Below are 23,112 nucleotides of genomic sequence, written 5' to 3' on the forward strand. Positions count from 1 at the left end.
AAAGAAACGCCGCGAAAGGTAGTCTGGCTCTGTCGCGCCAATACGCACGAGCGATAGAGATGGATATCTACGTTTCGTTTCGTGATCGTTTGTGCCATTCGACTACGCACCCTGGCCCCGTAGCCGAATGGCATTTCTCCGACGCCAAACGAAAGCGATACGCCGCTGGCTCTGTCGCGCCAATACGCAAGCATTGCCGCAGTATAATAAAGAGTACTCGTACTATCGTACAGTATGGCCACTCTCGCTCCCCGCTGAAAGTGCCGCCCGCCCCCTCTCGGTTACCTCACAGTTACCGCCTGTCAAAAACGCGAACAGTCGACCTGTCATATTTCACTCATACAAGCATAGTACACGTTCACCTACACGAGCTTAGACTGTGTGCTAGGAACGCGCCTCTTTCATATATTTGATCGCCAGTGTCAGAGGTGTGCTATTGCTGACAATAACGCGTTTTCTTTGTTTCAGACAGCAGAGAAGAGAGGGAACGGGCGAACGGGCTGGCCGCAGCACGTATGGGCGCTGGAGCTTAAAACAGAACAGAACCTGAAGACCTAGAACCTGGGACTAAATCTATACCCCGGATTGTTATCTCAATGGCGACACGATATAGTTTGCGGAGGGTTTAGTGCCGTTTCGTAACTAAAAATTGGTAACCAGCTTCGAAACGGGAAAAAATCCCAATTCGTAACTGGCTTCAAATTGGGACTTTCCCATTACCAATTTGTAACCACGTTTGGTAACCGACTTCAAAACGGGAAAAAGAATCTCGTGTTGTATTGTAACTGGTTACAAAATGAGACTACTTAAATCATTACCGATTCGTAGGCATGGTTGGTAACCAGCTTCCAAACGGGAAAAATTATTCCGTAAAAATAGGATTTTTTGCCATCATGAATACATTATTCGAATAATGTTGACATTAAGTTAGGGTACCGTAGTCAACTAGGTAGCTAGCTAGGTAGTTTCGCTCTGTCCGTATGTACACCGCACCGCACCGTCCTAGCTTCGATTTGGTACTCCGATCAGTAACTCGGGCCCATTACGTAACAGGGAATATTGTATTCCCGTTCTGTAGCCAGTTACAAAACTTTGTTACCAAACGGTACCACGGTGGCCCAATACGTAACCGGCTACAGACCGGGAATCTTAATAATTGATTCCCAATTTGTAGCCAGTTACAAAACTTAGTTACCAAACGGCACTACTCTGGCCCAAAACGTAACCGGCTACAAAATGGGAAGATTCCCGATTTATAGCCGGTTACGAAATTTTGGCTACCAGACGGTACTAAAGGTTGGGGACTAAATAGAACGATGGAGCAAAATGATACATATAGATAGTCAACCAAATTTTGACACTAAAAAAGGCGGCAAATTTGAAAAATGTAGGGCTCACTGGCCAATAGTCTTCATAAAACGCGTGCCTTCCTAAACCTTGACGTTTGCGGAATCATCGACGAGCCGTGACATTTGAAAATTGATTGGAAATGTCGGGGCGAAGATTTTTTTTTAAGTACTTATGTACTTTTAGGTTTAGTTTATTGACGATGCATGTTGCGGATTTTCCATTGTTTTACTTTTTGACGAAGCTTGTAGCTAATAGCGGAGTTTGTATTCAGCTGACGAAGCCTGCGTTGCGGATTTAGGAATGGTCTCTGAATAAATACTTTCTTTTATGATTTCCATAGAAGATTTGAATTTCGCGCAATTTTTTAGTGCCAAGATTTCGTTGACTGCCTATATGTAAAATGCATAATATACTTACTCGTATTTAAAACGTAGTAGGTACCTACTTGTTATTTTTAAGATCATAAAATAAGTAAATTGATATAAATGTTAAATTAAATATTACATGTAATTACATAATATAAATAGTTGAGTTTAAAATTAACTATTTTTAAGTTTTTCCGGTTGCCTCGATGTAAATGTACCTACCAAAGAATCTCGCAATGATGTGCCAAAGAGTAAAATAAAGTATTGCTTAAGTAACTGTAATGTCTTTTTTTAACTACTTCCTCATAAGTCTATACCCTAAGTGACCCTAACCCTAACCCAATAGTAATCCCCGGGACGCTTTTACCAGACGCCTGAAAGTCTGTCTAACTTATCCTAATTTTTTTTCAAGCTTATATGCCGGGTCAGGAAAGGATGATTATTTCATTATCAATTCTTAACAGTATTTTTTAACACACAGTGTTTTTTTGAGACTTGAAAAAAAATGGCCGTGCGGTCGAACTAGCTAATATGCAGACATTACTCGTACAGTATTTTATGCAACAGGCGTTTAAAGGATGAGGTAAAAAAAGACGAATGGCTTGGGTAACAATTTAAGGCGAAGCCGAAAATTATTAATAAAGACGCCACGAGTATTTTTTGACTCAGTTAAACATAAACATCGTTGCATACAATACTTTTTTTACAAGTTAATAGTTTTCTAGAATACTTTCATGAAATTCACACTGTTTCCTGTGTTTTCCACTGCCAGCGCAGCTGCCCAAAGCCATCCCCCGCCGGCTTACCGCGCAAGCGCGCAGTATCGTTATAACAATACGTTGCCATGGTTACAGAGTCAAACAATGCGTTTTCAATTTTTTCGTTACTGCGCGCGTGCGCGGAAGCTGGCGGGCGCTGGCTTTGGGGAATAGACTTTTATGTAGGGTTTTAAAGATCTGCACGACCCTGTAAATGACGAAATGATGACGAATAACAGTTCGGGAGTAGAAAAAACCAATAAACGTCGATGCGAACTCTACATTGTCCCAAACGAGCTAACCAATTCTCGACAACATAGCCTGGAGCATCGTCGGAAGGTTGCCAGCTTATCGGTATTTTACAGGATACATTTCGGAGAGTGCGCTAGGAACTGTACAACCTTTGTTCCTCCGTCCCCATTTCACCTTAGGACCACCAGACAATCGGCAATGCGGCATCGCTTCACGGTTAGTATTCCAAAAATACGCACTAAGCGTTTCGCTTCAACATTTATTTTGCGAACCGCCAAGGAGTGGAATGCCCTGCCTGAGTTTGTGTTTCCACATGAGTACAATCCAGGTCTCTTCAAAGCAAGAGTGAATAAGTATCTCATAGGTAAGCGTGCTCCACCGTAGACTGCATCATCACTTACCATCAGGTGTGATCGTGGTCAAACGTCTACCTATTCATACAAAAAAAAAAAAAGTTTCATCCTTGAGAAAATAAGGACCCTCTGGCGGATCTGAGCTCTATCCATAGATCCATAGGTAGATAAATAGTTTACCTTTATTTATATTTGTGGCAGACTGAAGTGCGGGTTCGGTTCCCGAGCCACATGGCCCTCGGCGGAAGCCACTGACGGATATAGACGTCTGTTTACTGAGCAATTACTAGCAAGTATACAGGATAGCTTTTAAATGGGTCAACGAGGTAATTTAGAAAGTAAATGAATTTGATTAAACAATTTGAATAATACTGATATTTTATGAACAAATTAGGGCATATTTTTATGTTGTTGTAGATTTCACTATTTTTTATTTCTGGAATTTTTTGAAATATTTCTCTTCAGAATCATGAGCTCTTTCGATTCTAGTAAGAGGCAAAAAATGTCCCAAAATCTCCATACATTTTTTGTCTTCCTCTGAGTTACGATCAAACAAGTTGTATGAGAAATTGTAAATAACTCAGTGGAAAAAAACTTGTGATTTTTTTTCTCCTGCGGAATCGTAAGAGCTCATGATGCTGAGTAGAAAAAGTAGGTACAAAAATTCCCACATTTGGAAAAAAGTAAAACAGACAAGAAAATAAAAATATGCCCATTAAGTAAATTATTTACATAGAAAATATTTTTCACCACACCAACTGTTAAAGGCTTACTTTTGCTATTCGAAAACAGATAGCAAAATTGCATTTTATCCACAAGAGTGCAAAGTAATTTCATACAAATTTTAACTTGAATAAACATTCAATAAATTGATAGATTTGATTTAATTTGATGTTTTAAAGTTAGTATTTTGTTCGTGTTGGTGTGGTGAAAAATTGTGTGTTTCACTCGGTGGCAAAGTTTGTTTAACCTTCGTGCCTTGAAACCCTCGCAACTCTCAAGATTCCACTTTTTGAACCACTCGCTACGCTCGCGGTTCAATATTGGAACCTTTCGCTTGCTCGTGTATCAATATTGGCACGTGTGGTTAAACAACTACTTTGCCCCCTTGTAAAACAAATAACTATTAATATTTTTTAATAATAAAATTTTCTGTACAGATGGTGTTTTTTTTTACGTACTAGTGCGAGAAGTGGTTCATTTCATTATATGCCAGGTCGAAACTTCGAAGGGTCATCTGTACTGAAAAACGTCGTACGATACACGCGCGAAAAGGAAATTCGTAACTCGTGTCGATTTAAAACACTCCCTTCCGTTTTAATTTATCGCCACTCGTTTCGAACTTCCTTTTTTTCGCACTTGTAACGTAATGTCATAGGAAGAAAAAAGGGTTTAGGCATCTCCGGTAAACGGAGGCCTTGGTCATTTTTTAAGGTTCCGTAGTCAACTAGGAACCCATGTTACAGTTTCGAAATGTCTGTCCGTCCGTCCGTCCGTCCTCGGATAATCTCAGTGACCGGTAGCACTAGGAAGCTGAAATTTGGTTACAATATGTACTTATACATAATTATTAATCACACCGACAAACTGGTAAAATACAGTGAAAAAAATAGTTATTTGTTTTACAAGGGGGCAAAGTAGTTGTGACAATATGCAACAAAGCCTGAGCAAGCGAAAGATTCCAATATTGAACCACTCGCTACGCTCGCGGTTCAAAAAGTGTAATCTTGTGCGTTGCGAGGGTATCAAGGCACGAGGAAAACAAATAACTATTTTTTTCACTGTATTTTCCTTCTTAGCCTTATCCGAACAATTTCCCACATTTCTGGAGAGCTTTTAGGATAGGGTAGGGTCCGCTTTGGGAAATAATTCTAATCTGGTGTAAAAGCGTCTGCTATCTGAGCTCCGAAACAAAAACAAAACAAAAAAAAAAAAAACTGGTACTGAAAAAAAATTGGAAAAAGTATATCAACTTTCACATTTTATCTATGTATTTGTTAGTTTTATATATTTTATCACCATGTACCGGATATTACTGCTGACTGTAGGTACCTGTTTACAAGATTTCCTCGCAGGGGCCATGTGGCTCGTGCCTGCTAGGGTGACCATCGTGCAACTTTCCGCAGGACATTCCTGAAACTTTACCGTTTCACACATTGAAAGCATGATGAGGTGTGATGCGATTTAATGAGGATACGGTAGCGAAAATGCTAAAATGGAAAGGAGCCCCCCTTTCAACTTGGGAATTTTAGTTAAATATACAAGTGTTATTAACTAGATTTATCGAAAAAAAATTGTCCATTAAGAACAACTCAGTCAAAAGATATTTCAAAAAATCTTTAAAATTGAGGTTCCGCTCTCGACTCTTTCCTCCTTCAAAACTTAATCAATCGGAACGAAATTTGAGAATCTGAATAACAATGAAATAATCTATGTCGGACTGTTTAGCTTTTTTGGTTGATTGTTACCAATCTTGAGTATCACACCTTTTTTTGCGCCACAATGAAAAAGGCCGTCTTTGGAAATTTTTGATTGGCTCTAGAGTCTTTAAAAAGCAGAATATCAAAAAAATCAAAACGGTCCGACACAGATAAAAATAATAACAATGTGTGTTGAAAAAATCATTGCTCTATCTTCAAAAATAGTCGAAAGCGTTTGTATGGAGATTTGACCCCTACCGTATCGTCTTAATATAGGTGTGAGAATGCCAAAGGGTAGTAATATAATATTATAAATAATAAAGACTTTTACCTGTCCAGTAAGTACCTAGAATTGGCTCACGAGTTCACCGCCATGTGGGATGTTTATTTGACGACCGGTCTGGCCTAGCGCGTAGTGACCCTGCCTGCTAGGAGTGCTAGGCCGCGGTCCCGGGTTCGAATCCCGGTAAGGGCATTTATTTGTGTGATGAGCACATATATTTGTTCCTGAGTCATGGATGTTTTCTATGTATATATAAGTATTTGTGTATTATTTTAATTTATTTCAATCAATTCGACGGGATAAATTCTGATAAAAAAGTTAATTATGTTATTTTAATTGGTTGTTAACAATGTTAATTATTTATAGTCTGTACTAGTACTTCAACTATTGCTACAAAACTTTTGTTTCCTTGATTTCCTCAGCACAGGGCCCAAAAAAATGCAACCTTTTCTAACGCCGTGGCTTGCGTGGGCGACGGTCGCGCGATGGTCGCGCGACGGCGATGCGACGCATACGAAATCAAACCTTATCGATATGGAAGTATGAGACGCGACGGCGACGGTCACGCAAGACACGGCGTAAGACATTCCTGAAACATAACCGTTTGGCAGTCCGTGATACCTACGCGAATGTTCCTGCAGCGTGGTCACCCTGCTCCGTACAAAAATAACCTAATAATTTGTTTTATAGCACACTACGGACCAGATCCAGACACTAACCTGTTTCTTTGAAGTTTTTACTTGGTATTTCGGAAACAATTTGATAATTGTATTTATTACTACACCGAACTACATATATAAAAAGAAATTTCCCCTCACTATAGGGAGGAAACTAATACAACGCAAAAAATATGTTTATCACTGCTTCCAGTAGTTCCACAGGTGGTAAATCATCTTTATTACTAGATTCACCTACTTTTCTCAATTTTAAAGCAGTTAATTTGACTTTATTCAAGGTCAAATTACTTTACCCACTAGTGGATAAAATGCGTTTTTACCCGCTGGTATTAAAGGACAAAACACGTGTTTCCGAGCTAGTGAGGGGAAAAAGAAATAAATATTGTTGTGGGGTTGGGGACACCTTACAAAGACCAATCTAAGTATTCCCAAACCAAGTAAAGCTTGTACTATGGATGTGAGGCGACGATATACTTACTTATATCCATACTAATATTATAAATGGGAAAGTGTGTGTATGTTTGTTTGTCCGTCTTTCACGGAAAAACGGAGCGACGAATTGACGTGATTTTTTAACTGGAGATAGTTGAAGGGATGGACATAGGCTACTTTTTGTCTCTTTCTAACGCGAGCGAAGCCGCGGGCAAAGGCTAGTAGATAAATAAATACATACTTATACTTACATAGAAAACATCCATGACTCAGGAATTCATCACACAAATAAATTACATAAACATTGGTTACGGTGACCGCTTCCCATCAGGCGGGCCGTATACCTGTTTGCCACCGACGTGGTATAAAAAATGCCGGTACCGGGATTCGAACCTAGGACCGCGACTTAGCAGGCATGGTCAATATGTACCGACTACGCTAGACCCGGTCGCCAATATATACTATATACACTGACTTTCGAATAATGGCTTCGACAATAGCGATGACATTTAAAAAATGGCATTCTGTTTAGTCCGTCAGTTAGATCGTCTAAAAATACTGAACACAGATATTTTTCGCTTTATCTAAGGAATGAAAAAATACAAAGATACAGGGCATCAAAGTTCCGGAGTGGGGGCTTGTGACGTCACTGCTAGGTAAAAATTGTACCTAGGCGTGACGTCACGCAAAACTTCAACGCACTGTACCGTCGTCATTTTTCGTTTACGAGAAAAAAGAAAAAAACCGGCCAAGTGCGTGTCGGGCCACGCTCAGTGTAGGGCTTCGTAGTTTTCTGTATTTTTCTCAAAAACTACTGAACCTATCAAGTTCAAAACAATTTTCCTAGAAATTATTTATAAAGTTCTACTTTTGTGATTTTTTTATATTTTTTAAACATATGGTTCAAAAGTTAGAGGGGGGGGACGCACTTTTTTTTCCTTTAGGAGCGATTATTTCCGAAAATATTAATATTATCAAAAAACGATCTTAGTAAACACTTATTCATTTTTAAATACCTATCCAACAATATATCACACGTTGGGGTCGGAATGAAAAAAAATATCAGCCCCCACTTTACATGTAGGGGGGGTACCCTAATAAAACATTTTTTTACATTTGTTATTTTTGCACTTTGTTGGCGTGATTGATATACATATTGGTACCAAATTTCAGCCTTCTAGTGCTAACGGTTACTGAGATTATCCGCGGACGGACGGACGGACGGACGGACGGACGGACGGACGGACGGACAGACAGACATGGCGAAACTATAAGGGTTCCTAGTTGACTACGGAACCCTAAAAACGTGTCCAAAATCCTTGATGATCCAACTGACGGACTAAAATTTTTTTTTAGTCGTCTCGCCTATTCATTTTCATACAGGGTGTAGTATTTAGTCTAAATTTAGTCACCTGCAATATTTTAGAGGAGTAAATGGCATAAAATGAACATTTTTTAGGGTTCCGTAGTCAACTAGGAACTCTTATAGTTTCGCCATGTCTGTCCGTCCGTTCGTCCGTCCGTCCGCGGATAATTAACCGTTAGCATTAGAAAGCTGAAATTTGGTACCAATATGTATATCAATCACGCCAACAAAGTGCAAAAATAAAAATTGGAAAAAAATGTTTTATTAGGGTACCCCCCCCCCTACATGTCTTTACATGGGGGGGGGGCTCTTTAGGGGGCTGATATTTTTTTTCATTCCAACCCCAACGTGTGATATATTGTTGGATAGGTATTTAAAAATGAATAAGGGTTTACTAAGATCGTTTTTTGATAATATTAATATTTTCGGAAATAATCGCTCCTAAAGGAACAAAAAATGCGCCCCCCCCTCTAACTTTTGAACCATATGTTTAAGAAATATGAAAAAAATCACAAAAGTAGAACTTTATAAAGACTTTCTAGGAAAATTATTTTGAACTTGATAGGTTCAGTACCTACTTTTTGAGAAAAATACGGAAAACTACGGAACCCTACACTGAGCGTGGCCCGACACGCCGCTTGGCCGGTTTTTAGGGTTCCGTAGTCAACTAGGAACCCTTATAGTTTCGCCATGTCTGTCTGTCCGTCCGTCCGTCCGTCCGTCCGTCCGTCCGTCCGTCCGTCCGTCCGTCCGTCCGTCCGTCCGCGGATAATCTCAGTAACCGTTAGCACTAGAAAGCTGAAATTTGCTACCAATATGTATATCAATCACGCCGACAAAGTGCAAAAATAAAAAATGGAAAAAAATGTTTTATTAGGGTACCCCCCCTACATGTAAAGTGGAGGCTGATATTTTTTTTCATTCCAACCCCTACGTGTGATATATTGTTGGATAGGTATTTAAAAATGAATAAGGGTTTCTTAAGATCGTTTTCTGATAATATTAATATTTTCGGAAATAATCGCTCCTAAAGGAAAAAAAAGTGCGTCCCCCCCCCTCTAACTTTTGAACCATATGTTTAAAAAATATGAAAAAAATCACAAAAGTAGAACTTTATAAAGACTTTCTAGGAAAATTGTTTTGAACTTGATAGGTTCAGTAGTTTTTGAGAAAAATACTGAAAACTACGGAACCCTACACTGAGCGTGGCCCGACACGCTCTTGGCCGGTTTTTTTCTATTATAATTAATAGGGCAAAAGGAACCCTTAGTGCGTTTTCACATTATCCGATCCGATATCGGGTGTAGGACAATGATATCCCATATATTTAAGCCGCCATCTTTGATTTTTGCCTTTGAATTCCTTCGTACGTCCGATATCGGATCGGATAATGTGAAAACGCACTAATGGCGCGATTCTGTCCGTCTGTCACATTAATAAATATCTTGAGAACTACTAATGCTACCGATTTCGTTTATAATATCAAAGATAATATCATATTTGAGCATTTTTTTTATATTTTTTTTATTTAGATTTTTTTAGGGAATTTTAGGTCAATTGTACTCAGAATCACGAGTACCTTCAATCTCACTGGGAAACAAAGTGTCTCAGAATTTCCATACATTTTTATTACTTTCCTATTTTGTTACCCCACACAACATATACGGAAAATGGTAACAAAATGAGAAAAATCGTATGAGACAATTTTTTTTAACTACTAGGATTGAAAAAGCGAGTTATTCTGAGTAGAAACAGCATTTTTTTTTTCAAAAATATCACATTTTATAAAAAAAGCGAAAAAAATGCTCACTTAATACATAAACAATAAACATTTAACGCGTAAAAGATGTTATAACTTATAACATCAACTTATATAGTTTTATTCATGAAACACAATTAAATAACAAAAGAAAGCGCAGACAAAAGATCTCATAAAGTAATATTTGCACTATTGGCTTTTCAAATTGAATCAATATTATTTGCCGTCATTTATTAGCTTTATTTATTTGATTAATAAGTAACTTTGTTTTCAAGGGTTTCCAATTGTTAATGTTTTATATAAAAAGGTGTTGCGCGGATCGCAATGTGCACTCGGGAGCAGCCAACAATATGAAGACTTTGATTGCTTTCTTGGCTGTGACGGTAAGTACAATCTAAAATTAGTTATTTGTTATACAAGGGGGCAAAGTTGTGTTTTAACGCCGAGTGTGGAATTGAAAAACGAGCAAGTGAAAGGATTCTATAGTTGAACCACGAGCGAAGCGAGTGGTTCGAGAATAGAATCCTGAACTTGCAAGTTTTTTAACACACGAGAAGTAAAATACATTTGCACCCGAGTGTAACACAAAACTTTTCCCCTCACTATAGCGAGGAAACTACAACGCAAAAAAATGCGTTTATCACTGCTTCCAGTAGTTCCATCTTAATTACTAGATTCACCCACTTTTATCAATTTTAAAGCAGTTAATTTGACTTTATTCAAGTTCAAATTACTTTACCCACTAGTGGATAAAATGCGTTTTTACCCGCTGGTATTAAAGGACAAAATGCGTGTTTCCGAGCTAGTGAGGGGAAAAACAGTTTTCAGTACATGTGTTGCTTAACTTCAAACTTGGGTAAATCTTATTCTGGTTTAAGGTTGATTATATAAAAAAATATATTATTTTCTGAAAGATAATCAACCTTATAGCAGAATGGATTTACCCAAGTTTGAAATTAAGCGACATACATAATCATTGTGTTATTTTGTCGCAATATATCGTATAGCACATTTCTTGTCAGGTCGAAACTTCAGAGGGCCACCTGTATTATAAAATGTCGTACGATACACGTGCGAAAAAGAAATTCGTAACTCGTGTCGATTTAAAATACTCCCTTCGGTGTTAACTTGAATTTGTGGCCCACTCGTTTCGAAATCCCTTTCTGCACTTGTATCGTAATGTACTTTAAAATAATATTTTCCCTCGTATTTGATGGCATTCATTTAATTTAATAGACATTGATATTAGGTTAGCTGGTAGAGAATGCCTTTTAGCATTAAGTTCACCTTTTGTAAAATTTTTACTGTGCATGTGTATATTTTTAATTTTAAATAATAAATAATGCTATAGATTAGGTACTCAAAAGAAAATAAGGGCTACTAAGTGTTTTTAATGCTACATGAAAAGAGTAACGTGAAAACGGGATATCTGTGGCCCGTTTCTCGAAAGGTCTCGAAAGGTACAAGCCTTGTATTACAAGTGTGTTTCCATGACAACCCATACGATTTGACAGTTCGCGCACTTGTAATACAAGGCTTGTACCTTTCGAGAAACGGGCCCCAGGTGCTTTGTTTGCCAAATTTAAATATCAGATAGGTTAGGCTGTTGACTATACTTCTGGCGTGAAAAAAAAAATTGCGAAAAAAATGTTTTTGGGCTTTTGAAATTTAATTTTGGTAAGTGCTTAAGGGGTTACTTTTATTAACTTTATTAGGAAAAAGTGTAAAGGCCCATATTTTTAATTTTTTACTGTAATGTGAAAAAGAGTTATTATTTAGTACGGTTCAGTATCAATTACACAAATCTGTGGGCGATAGAATTTTTTGTGGCCGATGGCCGGAAAAGGCAACAAATTCCCAAAATTTCATACATTTTAACACCCTGTAGTTTTCAGAAGTTTCGAGTTAACAAGAAATGTGCTTTACGAAATAGTGCGGGAAAATAACACTATGATTAATTGATTATGTACTGGGCTGTAAATTCGTTATTTTAAATCTGTTTCCACAGTTTTATTTCATAACATTTTTTTTTTTTAGGCAATTGTGGCGGTTCATGCATTGCCAAGTAAGTGTTTATCTCCACTAAATTAACCCCACCTCAATCCAAGTATTTTTATCAGTACAGGCCCCGTAGCCGAATGGCATTTCTCCGACGCCAAACGAAAACGAAACGTAGTCCGGCTCTGTCGCGCCAATACGCAAGAGCGACAGGGATAGATATCTACTAGCGTTTCGTTTCGTGAGCGTTTCGTGAGCGTTAGTGCCATTCGGCTACGCACCCAGATACCTACAGTGTTTTTTTTTTGTTTTCCGTTAAATTCGAACCATTCTGTATATCACTTTTTTTTAAATTTGAAAAAAAAAAATTTTTTAGTTTCCATACGTAATAAATGGCTTAATTTGTGTGAGAGGACCTTAATCATAACATTAAAGTCATTGTCAAGGTTGTCGGCACATGTCACGGCACAAGTGTTTGACGGCACATGTCAAAAAAAATAACATTAGGACACTGGTAAGGGATGCCACACACGTGTTCAGTAATTAAATCTCCTCTCCTTCGCACTGTTTCCCCTTTGTACTGTTCTTTACTGTAATTACTGTGTATTTTGTTATTAATTGTACAATAAAGAGTTTACTACTACTACTACTACTACTAAATTATTTTTTCTAATAATTTGATAACCGTAAGAGAGTTAAGAGTCTAGTTTCTTAGAGAAATTGATTGTATTTGAACTAAAGAATCTTCTCTTAAAGTTAACGGAATTCAATAAAAACAGGGTGTATTGTATAACAAACTTTGAGTGAAATCAAGTAAATAGTGTGTTATTTCAAAAAAATACTAGTGGCTCCGTGAGCTGTAGACCTTCGCGAGAAGCTTAGAAAACGGAAAAGTAAAAAATCTTAGATTTTAAAGTCATTATCACAATCAAATCATCTTTGTCAAGCGTCATATGAGTTATTGGCACTTAAGCCATAAGGCTAAATAAATAAATAAATAAATATTGGGTATATACACAGATCAACCTAGCCCCAAACTAAGCAAAGCTTGTACTATGGGTGCTAAGCGACGATAAACATACTTATATAGATAAATACATACTTATATACATGGAAAACATCCATGACTCAGGAACAAATATCTGTGCTCATCACACAAATAAATGCCTTGGGATTCGAACCCAGGACCGCGGCTTAGCAGGCAGGGTCACTACCCACTGAGCCAGACCGGTTGCTGGCTAATAAAAATAGCAACATTCGCATTTTACAAAATTACCAAAATGGATCTATGTCGATTGTGTCCATGACCGCTTACCATCAGGCGACCTGTCTGATCGTTTTCCTCCTGTCTTATAAGAAGACAAAAAAATGTTGCTTAGTTAAAAATCAATATCTGGGCGACCGAGCTTCGCTCGGTTCTATTTTAATATATCACGTCTTTAGATAAAAAAAAACTCTTATAAATACAAAAACAAAAAAAAGGACAAAAAACAAAAACTTAATTTCTGGCCGGGATTCGAAACCCTGACACCTACGATCTATCTGCGTACATTAGACCGACCTCGTACGACTGAGCTAAGCGGAATCGATGCGCGCGCGGCGAAATTAAGGACCATATTTTACGTTTACAAACGCGAAAGAAAAACTCATGAAAACTCGAAAATTCGCGTTTTCCGTGATCTAAGGCTACGCTAGATCGATTTTTCACCCCCGAAAACCCCCACATAACAAATTTCTGCGAAATCGTTAGAGCGGTTTCCGAGATCGTCGGTATATATAAATAAATAAATAAATAAATAAATATACAAGAATTGCTCATTTAATAGTATAAGATAAAATCTGGTTACAAAGGAGATCGTCGATCGTGAAAATTATTAACATATTTTATTACGAAAAACGATATAATATTTGGCTCAAACTAAACGCGGAATGGGCTAGTTTCCTACTAGTCAAATTTACTTCTTTTATGTCAAGTCAAATTTACGGAATTACTGTGAAATACTGGACTAATTTTAATAAGGCCCAGTTACCCTTCGGGTTGGAAGGTCAGATGGCAGTCGCTTATGTAAAAACTAGTGCCTACGCCAAATCTTGGGATTAGTTGTCAATGTGGACTCCAGGCTCCCATGAGTCGTGGCAAATGCCGGGATAACGCAAGGAGGATGAACTGAAGAGTGCAGTCACGGTCAATTCTATTACTTTATATCTTTCTCTTTGACTTAATAAATAAAAATTACGTTTAAAAATAACTACTGTCCATATTTTTCTTCTAATTATGTGGTCCTTAATTCATGCACTGTATAAAATATTTTATTTTAAGTATAGGAAACTAGCCTATAGAAATGCATAGTAATAGTATATTGTGCAACAAGGGAGGTAAGGGGGATTTTGTTGACGAGTGTTTTAACTCGCGACAGCCGCAGGCGGGAGAGAGTTATAGACACGAGTTTACAAAATCCTTACCTCCTGAGTTACACACAATATTTTTCATCACATTTGAGAGGAAAACACAGAGAAAAAAAATCATAAGGCAAAATCTGCAATGAATGGCGGTGTTGTACTGTTCGTTGCTATGGCAACGCGGTCAATCGCAATCGAGATGGCCGTCACAATTTCCTGCCAGATTGCAAATAATAACGATTTTTCTACGTGAAATTTACAAAATAAATGTAAAACACACTGAAATAATAGTAAAACATAAATAAAATGCATTTTTCATACCGTATAATATTTTTTTATACTCGTAGCTTAATAGTCAAATTTCAGTTGTGCAAATAAAATCCTTGGCTGATTGAAACATCCTTTGCCTGAAGTATTGTACGGATTGTATTAATTTTTAAAACTAAATCCATTATTCCCTTGGGAATAAAATAGTACATTACTCTTCAGTACACGTAGACGCAATGAGACTTTTAAACAGCAAATGTGATGAAAAAATTTTTATTTATTTCCTTCTCGATGATTTCCGTCATCCAATACAAAAGCTTTGCCGCCGTCAACATTTTCATCCGCATTGGCTTAAGGCTGAAATTCACTTAAACTGTAATCTTTGGAGTAGTAATCTCCTGTCATTCATAAATGACAAGTCTCGGAGGTCTAACAACGGAAACCTTTATACGCTTCAATCTAAACTGGGGTCAATCCGCGGTGAGAGTAACATGAGTCACGATTTTATGGCATGTTCCATTTATTCACGATGCAAGTTCAACTGTAGTAATGTAGAAATTGCAGAACATTCCCAAAAAGCGGAAATATTCTTGAGAATGTTCGCAGAACATTCCTGCAACATGAAATTGATTGTTTAAACGAGAGAATATACTTGAAATAAAGTTTAAATGGGCATAATATAAAACTATATGTTATTATACATATAATATTGTCTATTACAGTTAGCTACTTTGTTGATAAGTGATAAGTTACCAATAAGTTGCTTAAATTCTCACTATACTTCAGGAAACATTTCGAGTTTCAGACTTCAGTTTTAGTCCTGACTTTTTTAAATTAGGTACCGAACTATTATTTCTTGATTGATTGATTGACCTTGATTTGGTCATGTGAAAATATAAATAAAAAAAAAGATCGCTGTCAGGATCGAACCCGAGAACATCGGCATACGAAGCCAGCGCATTACCACGGTACTACGTCTTGACTTGCTGAGTCCGACGAAATCATGGTATAAACTATGAAGTTACTAAGTATTCTGATAAATTCTCGTTCTCGAGAACATTCTCAGAAGTTACCGAAAATTCTCATGAGGAAAGTTCTGCAACTTTGGAAACTTCTCGTCCGTGCATTGCTAAGTTCAAGTGATAATCTATCTCTAAACACTTAAGTGTTACTTTCCCGATATATGCATAGATCCTTTCATTTGTAGCTGTAGTTCAAATAAACACTCAATGGAGTCAAGACTCACGTTACTTTTACGTGGATTAACCCACTGGGCCAAAACGCTGAAAAAAATCGACGATCTCCTTTCAAATACTTGGTAAAGGACCTAATTAAAACAAATATTTTTTTGCAGCTTCACCGATTCGGCCGCGGTGTAAGTGCAAATCCACCAGTACTTCTAAATCCAAGGGCACTTACGCTTCTGTACATAAGGAAGCGGCAGAATCACATAATAAGAAATATCAATCTATAGGAAAACATGGGGAATCTGTTACGATTATTGACAAAGGAGCTGGTGCGTCTCGAGAAGATAAGAGTTCTGGTAAATACGAAAACCAAAATACCTACTCGAATAAGTTTGGACACGGCGCTTCCAAATCTAAAGGCACCTTTGCATCAGATAATAAACAAGCATCGGCTTCCCATGACAAAAAATATGTTTCTATTGGAAAACACGGAGAATCCGTAGTTATAACGGACCAAGGAGCCGGCGCATCATATGACAAGAAACATTCAAGCACTCACGATAACAAAGGCTATCATGTAGGCAAGGATGGGTCCTACAATAGCTACGATAATAAAGGAAGTGATGCTTCGGTTTCTAAAGGGGCTTCTGAATCTCATAAAAAGACATACCAATCCGTGGGGAAACATGGAGAATCCGTCACAATTGTAGACCAAGGGGCTGGAAAATCGTCAGAAAATAAAAACTCTGGTGACTACAACAACAAAAACACCTACAAAAATAAGTATGGACACGGTGCCTCAAGTTCTAAAGGCACATATGCTTCAGATAATAAACAAGCATCGGCTTCCCATGACAAAAAATATGTTTCTATTGGGAAACACGGAGAATCCGTAGTTATAACGGACCAAGGAGCCGGCGCATCATATGACAAGAAACATTCAAGCACTCACGATAACAAAGGCTATCATGTAGGCAAGGATGGGTCCTACAATAGCTACGATAATAAAGGAAGTGATGCTTCGATTTCTAAAGGGGCTTCTGAATCTCATAAAAAGACATACCAATCCGTGGGAAAACATGGAGAATCCGTCACAATTGTAGACAAAGGAGCCGGACAATCGTCAGAAAATAAAAACTCTGGTGACTACGACAACAAAAACATCTACAAAAATAAGTATGGACACGGTGCCTCAAGTTCTAAAGGCACATATGCTTCAGATAATAAACAAGCATCGGCTTCCCATGACAAAAAATATGTTTCTATTGGGAAACACGGAGAATCCGTAGTTATAACGGACCAAGGAGCCGGCGCATCATATGCAAATAAACACTCAAGCACTCATGATAACAAAGGCTATCATGTAGGTAAGGATGGGTCCTACAATAGCTATGATAATAAAGGAAGTGATGCTTCGATTTCTAAAGGGGCTTCTGAATCTCATAAAAAGACATACCAATCCGTGGGAAAACATGGAGAATCCGTCACAATTGTAGACAAAGGAGCCGGACAATCGTCAGAAAATAAAAACTCCGGTGACTACGACAACAAAAACGCCTACAAAAATAAGTATGGACACGGTGCCTCAAGTTCTAAAGGCACATATGCTTCAGATAATAAACAAGCATCGGCTTCCCATGACAAAAAATATGTTTCTATTGGGAAACACGGAGAATCCGTAGTTATAACGGACCAAGGAGCCGGCGCATCATATGACAATAAACACTCAAGCACTCACGATCACAAAGGCTATCATGTAGGCAAGGATGGGTCCTTCAATAGCTACGATAATAAAGGAAGTGATGCTTCGATTTCTAAAGGGGCTTCTGAATCTCATAAAAAGACATACCAATCCGTGGGAAAACATGGAGAATCCGTCACAATTGTAGACAAAGGAGCCGGACAATCGTCAGAAAATAAAAACTCTGGTGACTACGACAACAAAAACATCTACAAAAATAAGTATGGACACGGTGCCTCAAGTTCTAAAGGCACATATGCTTCAGATAATAAACAAGCATCGGCTTCCCATGACAAAAAATATGTTTCTATTGGGAAACACGGAGAATCCGTAGTTATAACGGACCAAGGAGCCGGCGCATCATATGCAAATAAACACTCAAGCACTCATGATAACAAAGGCTATCATGTAGGTAAGGATGGGTCCTACAATAGCTATGATAATAAAGGAAGTGATGCTTCGATTTCTAAAGGGGCTTCTGAATCTCATAAAAAGACATACCAATCCGTGGGAAAACATGGAGAATCCGTCACAATTGTAGACAAAGGAGCCGGACAATCGTCAGAAAATAAAAACTCCGGTGACTACGACAACAAAAACGCCTACAAAGATAAGTATGGACACGGTGCCTCAAGTTCTAAAGGCACATATGCTTCAGATACTAAACAAGCATCGGCTTCCCATGACAAAAAATATGTTTCTATTGGGAAACACGGAGAATCCGTAGTTATAACGGACCAAGGAGCCGGCGCATCATATGACAATAAACACTCAAGCACTCACGATAACAAAGGCTATCATGTAGGCAAGGATGGGTCCTTCAATAGCTACGATAATAAAGGAAGTGATGCTTCGATTTCTAAAGGGGCTTCTGAATCTCATAAAAAGACATACCAATCCGTGGGGAAACATGGAGAATCCGTCACAATTGTAGACAAAGGAGCCGGACAATCGTCAGAAAATAAAAACTCTGGTGACTACGACAACAAAAACGCCTACAAAGATAAGCATGGACACGGTGCGTCAAGTTCTAAAGGCTCATATGCTTCAGATAATAAACAAGCATCGGCTTCCCATGACAAAAAATATGTTTCTATTGGAAAACACGGAGAATCCGTAGTTATAACGGACCAAGGAGCCGGTGCATCATATAACAATAAACATTCAAGCACTCGCGATGACAAAGGCTATCATGTAGGCAAGGATGGGTCCTACAATAGCTACGATAACAAAGGAAGTGATGCTTCGATTTCTAAAGGGGCTTCTGAATCTCATAAAAAGACATACCAATCCGTGGGGAAACATGGAGAATCCGTCACAATTGTAGACAAAGGAGCCGGACAATCGTCAGAATATAAAAACTCTGGTGACTACGACAGCAAAAACACCTACAAAAATAAGTATGGATCCGGCACTTCTGAATCCAAGGGCGAATACGCATCTTCGGGTAAACAGGCATCAGAGTCTCATGACAAGAAATATCAATCTATAGGGAAGCATGGCGAATCTGTAACAATAACAGACCAGGGAGCAGGCGCGTCGAGTGAAAATAAGAATTCTGGTAAGTACGATAGCAAAAACACCTACAATGATAAGTATGGACACGGTGCCTCAAGTTCTAAAGGCACATATGCTTCAGATAATAAGCAAGCATCGGCTTCCCATGACAAAAAATATGTTTCTATTGGGAAACACGGAGAATCCGTAGTTATAACGGACCAAGGAGCCGGCGCATCATATGCAAATAAACAGTCAAGCACTCATGATAACAAAGGCTATCATGTAGGCAAGGATGGGTCCTACAATAGCTATGATAATAAAGGAAGTGATGCTTCGATTTCTAAAGGGGCTTCTGAATCTCATAAAAAGACATACCAATCCGTGGGGAAACATGGAGAATCCGTCACAATTGTAGACAAAGGAGCCGGACAATCGTCAGAAAATAAAAACTCTGGTGACTACGACAACAAAAACGCCTACAAAGATAAGCATGGACACGGTGCCTCAAGTTCTAAAGGCTCATATGCTTCAGATAATAAACAAGCATCGGCTTCCCATGACAAAAAATATGTTTCTATTGGGAAACACGGAGAATCCGTAGTTATAACGGACCAAGGAGCCGGCGCATCATATGCAAATAAACACTCAAGCACTCATGATAACAAAGGCTATCATGTAGGCAAGGATGGGTCCTACAATAGCTACGATAATAAAGGAAGTGATGCTTCGATTTCTAAAGGGGCTTCTGAATCTCATAAGAAGACATACCAATCCGTGGGGAAACATGGAGAATCCGTCACAATTGTAGACAAAGGAGCCGGACAATCGTCAGAATATAAAAACTCTGGTGACTACGACAGCAAAAACACCTACAAAAATAAGTATGGATCCGGCACTTCTGAATCCAAGGGCGAATACGCATCTTCGGGTAAACAGGCATCAGAGTCTCATGACAAGAAATATCAATCTATAGGGAAGCATGGCGAATCTGTAACAATAACAGACCAGGGAGCAGGCGCGTCGAGTGAAAATAAGAATTCTGGTAAGTACGATAGCAAAAACACCTACAATGATAAGTATGGACACGGTGCCTCAAGTTCTAAAGGCACATATGCTTCAGATAATAAGCAAGCATCGGCTTCCCATGACAAAAAATATGTTTCTATTGGGAAACACGGAGAATCCGTAGTTATAACGGACCAAGGAGCCGGCGCATCATATGCAAATAAACAGTCAAGCACTCATGATAACAAAGGCTATCATGTAGGCAAGGATGGGTCCTACAATAGCTATGATAATAAAGGAAGTGATGCTTCGATTTCTAAAGGGGCTTCTGAATCTCATAAAAAGACATACCAATCCGTGGGAAAACATGGAGAATCCGTCACAATTGTAGACAAAGGAGCCGGACAATCGTCAGAAAATAAAAACTCTGGTGACTACGACAACAAAAACGCCTACAAAGATAAGCATGGACACGGTGCCTCAAGTTCTAAAGGCTCATATGCTTCAGATAATAAACAAGCATCGGCTTCCCATGACAAAAAATATGTTTCTATTGGGAAACACGGAGAATCCGTAGTTATAACGGACCAAGGAGCCGGCGCATCATATGCAAATAAACACTCAAGCACTCATGATAACAAAGGCTATCATGTAGGCAAGGATGGGTCCTACAATAGCTACGATAATAAAGGAAGTGATGCTTCGATTTCTAAAGGGGCTTCTGAATCTCATAAGAAGACATACCAATCCGTGGGGAAACATGGAGAATCCGTCACAATTGTAGACAAAGGAGCCGGACAATCGTCAGAATATAAAAACTCTGGTGACTACGACAGCAAAAACACCTACAAAAATAAGTATGGATCCGGCACTTCTGAATCCAAGGGCGAATACGCATCTTCGGGTAAACAGGCATCAGAGTCTCATGACAAGAAATATCAATCTATAGGGAAGCATGGCGAATCTGTAACAATAACAGACCAGGGAGCAGGCGCGTCGAGTGAAAATAAGAATTCTGGTAAGTACGATAGCAAAAACACCTACAATGATAAGTATGGACACGGTGCCTCAAGTTCTAAAGGCACATATGCTTCAGATAATAAGCAAGCATCGGCTTCCCATGACAAAAAATATGTTTCTATTGGGAAACACGGAGAATCCGTAGTTATAACGGACCAAGGAGCCGGCGCATCATATGCAAATAAACAGTCAAGCACTCATGATAACAAAGGCTATCATGTAGGCAAGGATGGGTCCTACAATAGCTATGATAATAAAGGAAGTGATGCTTCGATTTCTAAAGGGGCTTCTGAATCTCATAAAAAGACATACCAATCCGTGGGGAAACATGGAGAATCCGTCACAATTGTAGACAAAGGAGCCGGACAATCGTCAGAAAATAAAAACTCTGGTGACTACGACAACAAAAACGCCTACAAAGATAAGCATGGACACGGTGCCTCAAGTTCTAAAGGCTCATATGCTTCAGATAATAAACAAGCATCGGCTTCCCATGACAAAAAATATGTTTCTATTGACAAAGACGGAAAATCCGTAGTTATAACGGACCAAGGAGCCGGCGCATCATATGACAATAAACAGTCAAGCACTCACGATAACAAAGGCTATCATGTAGGCAAGGATGGGTCCTACAATAGCTACGATAATAAAGGAAGTGACGCTTCAGTTTCTAAAGGGGCTTCTGAATCTCATAAAAAGACATACCAGTCTGTAGGGAAAGACGGAGAATCCGTCACAATTGTAGACAAAGGAGCCGGACAATCGTCAGAAAATAAAAACTCTGGTGACTACGACAACAAAAACGCCTACAAAGATAAGCATGGACACGGTGCCTCAAGTTCTAAAGGCTCATATGCTTCAGATAATAAACAAGCATCGGCTTCCCATGACAAAAAATATGTTTCTATTGACAAAGACGGAAAATCCGTAGTTATAACGGACCAAGGAGCCGGCGCATCATATGACAATAAACAGTCAAGCACTCACGATAACAAAGGCTATCATGTAGGCAAGGATGGGTCCTACAATAGCTACGATAATAAAGGAAGTGACGCTTCAGTTTCTAAAGGGGCTTCTGAATCTCATAAAAAGACATACCAGTCTGTAGGGAAAGACGGAGAATCCGTCACAATTGTAGACAAAGGAGCCGGACAATCGTCAGAATATAAAAACTCCGGTGACTACGACAACAAAAACACCTACAAAAATAAGTATGGATCCGGCACTTCTAAGTCCAAGGGCGAATACGCTTCTTCAGGCAAACAGGCATCAGAGTCTCATGACAAGACATATCAATCTATAGGAAAGGATGGTGAATCAGTGACAATCATTGATGAAGGAGAATCGTCATCTAAAGAAAGTGCCAGCTCTGGTTCCTATAGTAACGAATCTACAAACGAGTCTGCTGATGGCAGCGTAAATACCCACAGTTCCACCGGTGACTTCGCTTCGGAGAGCAAAGAGACAGCAACAGATGCTGAGAAAACGTACGAGTACACGTTATAATTTTGAACCCGATAAGGATTAATTCGATAAGGATTTGAATCAAATATAATTTTGTTTTAATGTTTTGACTGAAAATTATACTACTAGGGAACAAATCAAATTATTTTCTTGAATATTTTTTTTTGATTTGTTCTTTTTTTTCAAGTAGTCACACTACTATATATAAATTATAAATTGAAATAGATATCATACACGAAAGAAAAAGCGGTATATCATACACGAAAGAAAAAGAAAAAGGCGGGCGTGTGGTCTAGTGGTAAAGACGTTAGCCGCGTAAGCTGAAGACCCGGGTTCGATTCCCGGCTCGGCCACCAGTGGGCCTTGCCGTTTTTTCTTTCGTGTATGATATCTATTTCAATTTATGAAAATTATACTTTTGTAAGTTTGCTAAATTTGGAAATAAAACTCTTTTTGTGCTTATTGTTTTGTTTGTTATCAAATAAATTCCTATTGTATGTAAGTGGTCGAAATCC

General features: G+C 38.5%; 2 protein-coding genes across 3 annotated transcripts in view; both read left to right on the forward strand.

The window, feature by feature from the left end:
- The window catches only part of LOC125239223, a 37,450-nt gene extending 35,458 nt beyond the window's left edge, over window positions 1–1,992 (forward strand). For both annotated transcript variants that reach the window (XM_048146749.1, XM_048146751.1), the window contains one exon: window positions 469–1,992. In XM_048146749.1, coding sequence (XP_048002706.1) covers window positions 469–558 — 90 coding nt within the window. In that variant the 3' untranslated portion in view covers window positions 559–1,992. The remainder of the gene's footprint in view (window positions 1–468) is intronic.
- An 8,321-nt stretch (window positions 1,993–10,313) lies between these two features.
- LOC125239243 (hornerin-like) lies at window positions 10,314–22,788 on the forward strand. The gene is made up of 3 exons (XM_048146776.1): window positions 10,314–10,398; window positions 12,053–12,080; window positions 16,035–22,788. The coding sequence occupies exons 1-3, from the start codon at window positions 10,366–10,368 to the stop codon at window positions 22,637–22,639; spliced, it is 6,666 nt and encodes a 2,221-aa protein (XP_048002733.1). The 5' UTR covers window positions 10,314–10,365; the 3' UTR covers window positions 22,640–22,788.
- Window positions 22,789–23,112: the final 324 nt, after the last annotated feature.

Source organism: Leguminivora glycinivorella, chromosome 25 (assembly GCF_023078275.1).
Source record: "Leguminivora glycinivorella isolate SPB_JAAS2020 chromosome 25, LegGlyc_1.1, whole genome shotgun sequence".
In the NCBI taxonomy this organism is placed as follows: domain Eukaryota; kingdom Metazoa; phylum Arthropoda; class Insecta; order Lepidoptera; family Tortricidae; genus Leguminivora; species Leguminivora glycinivorella.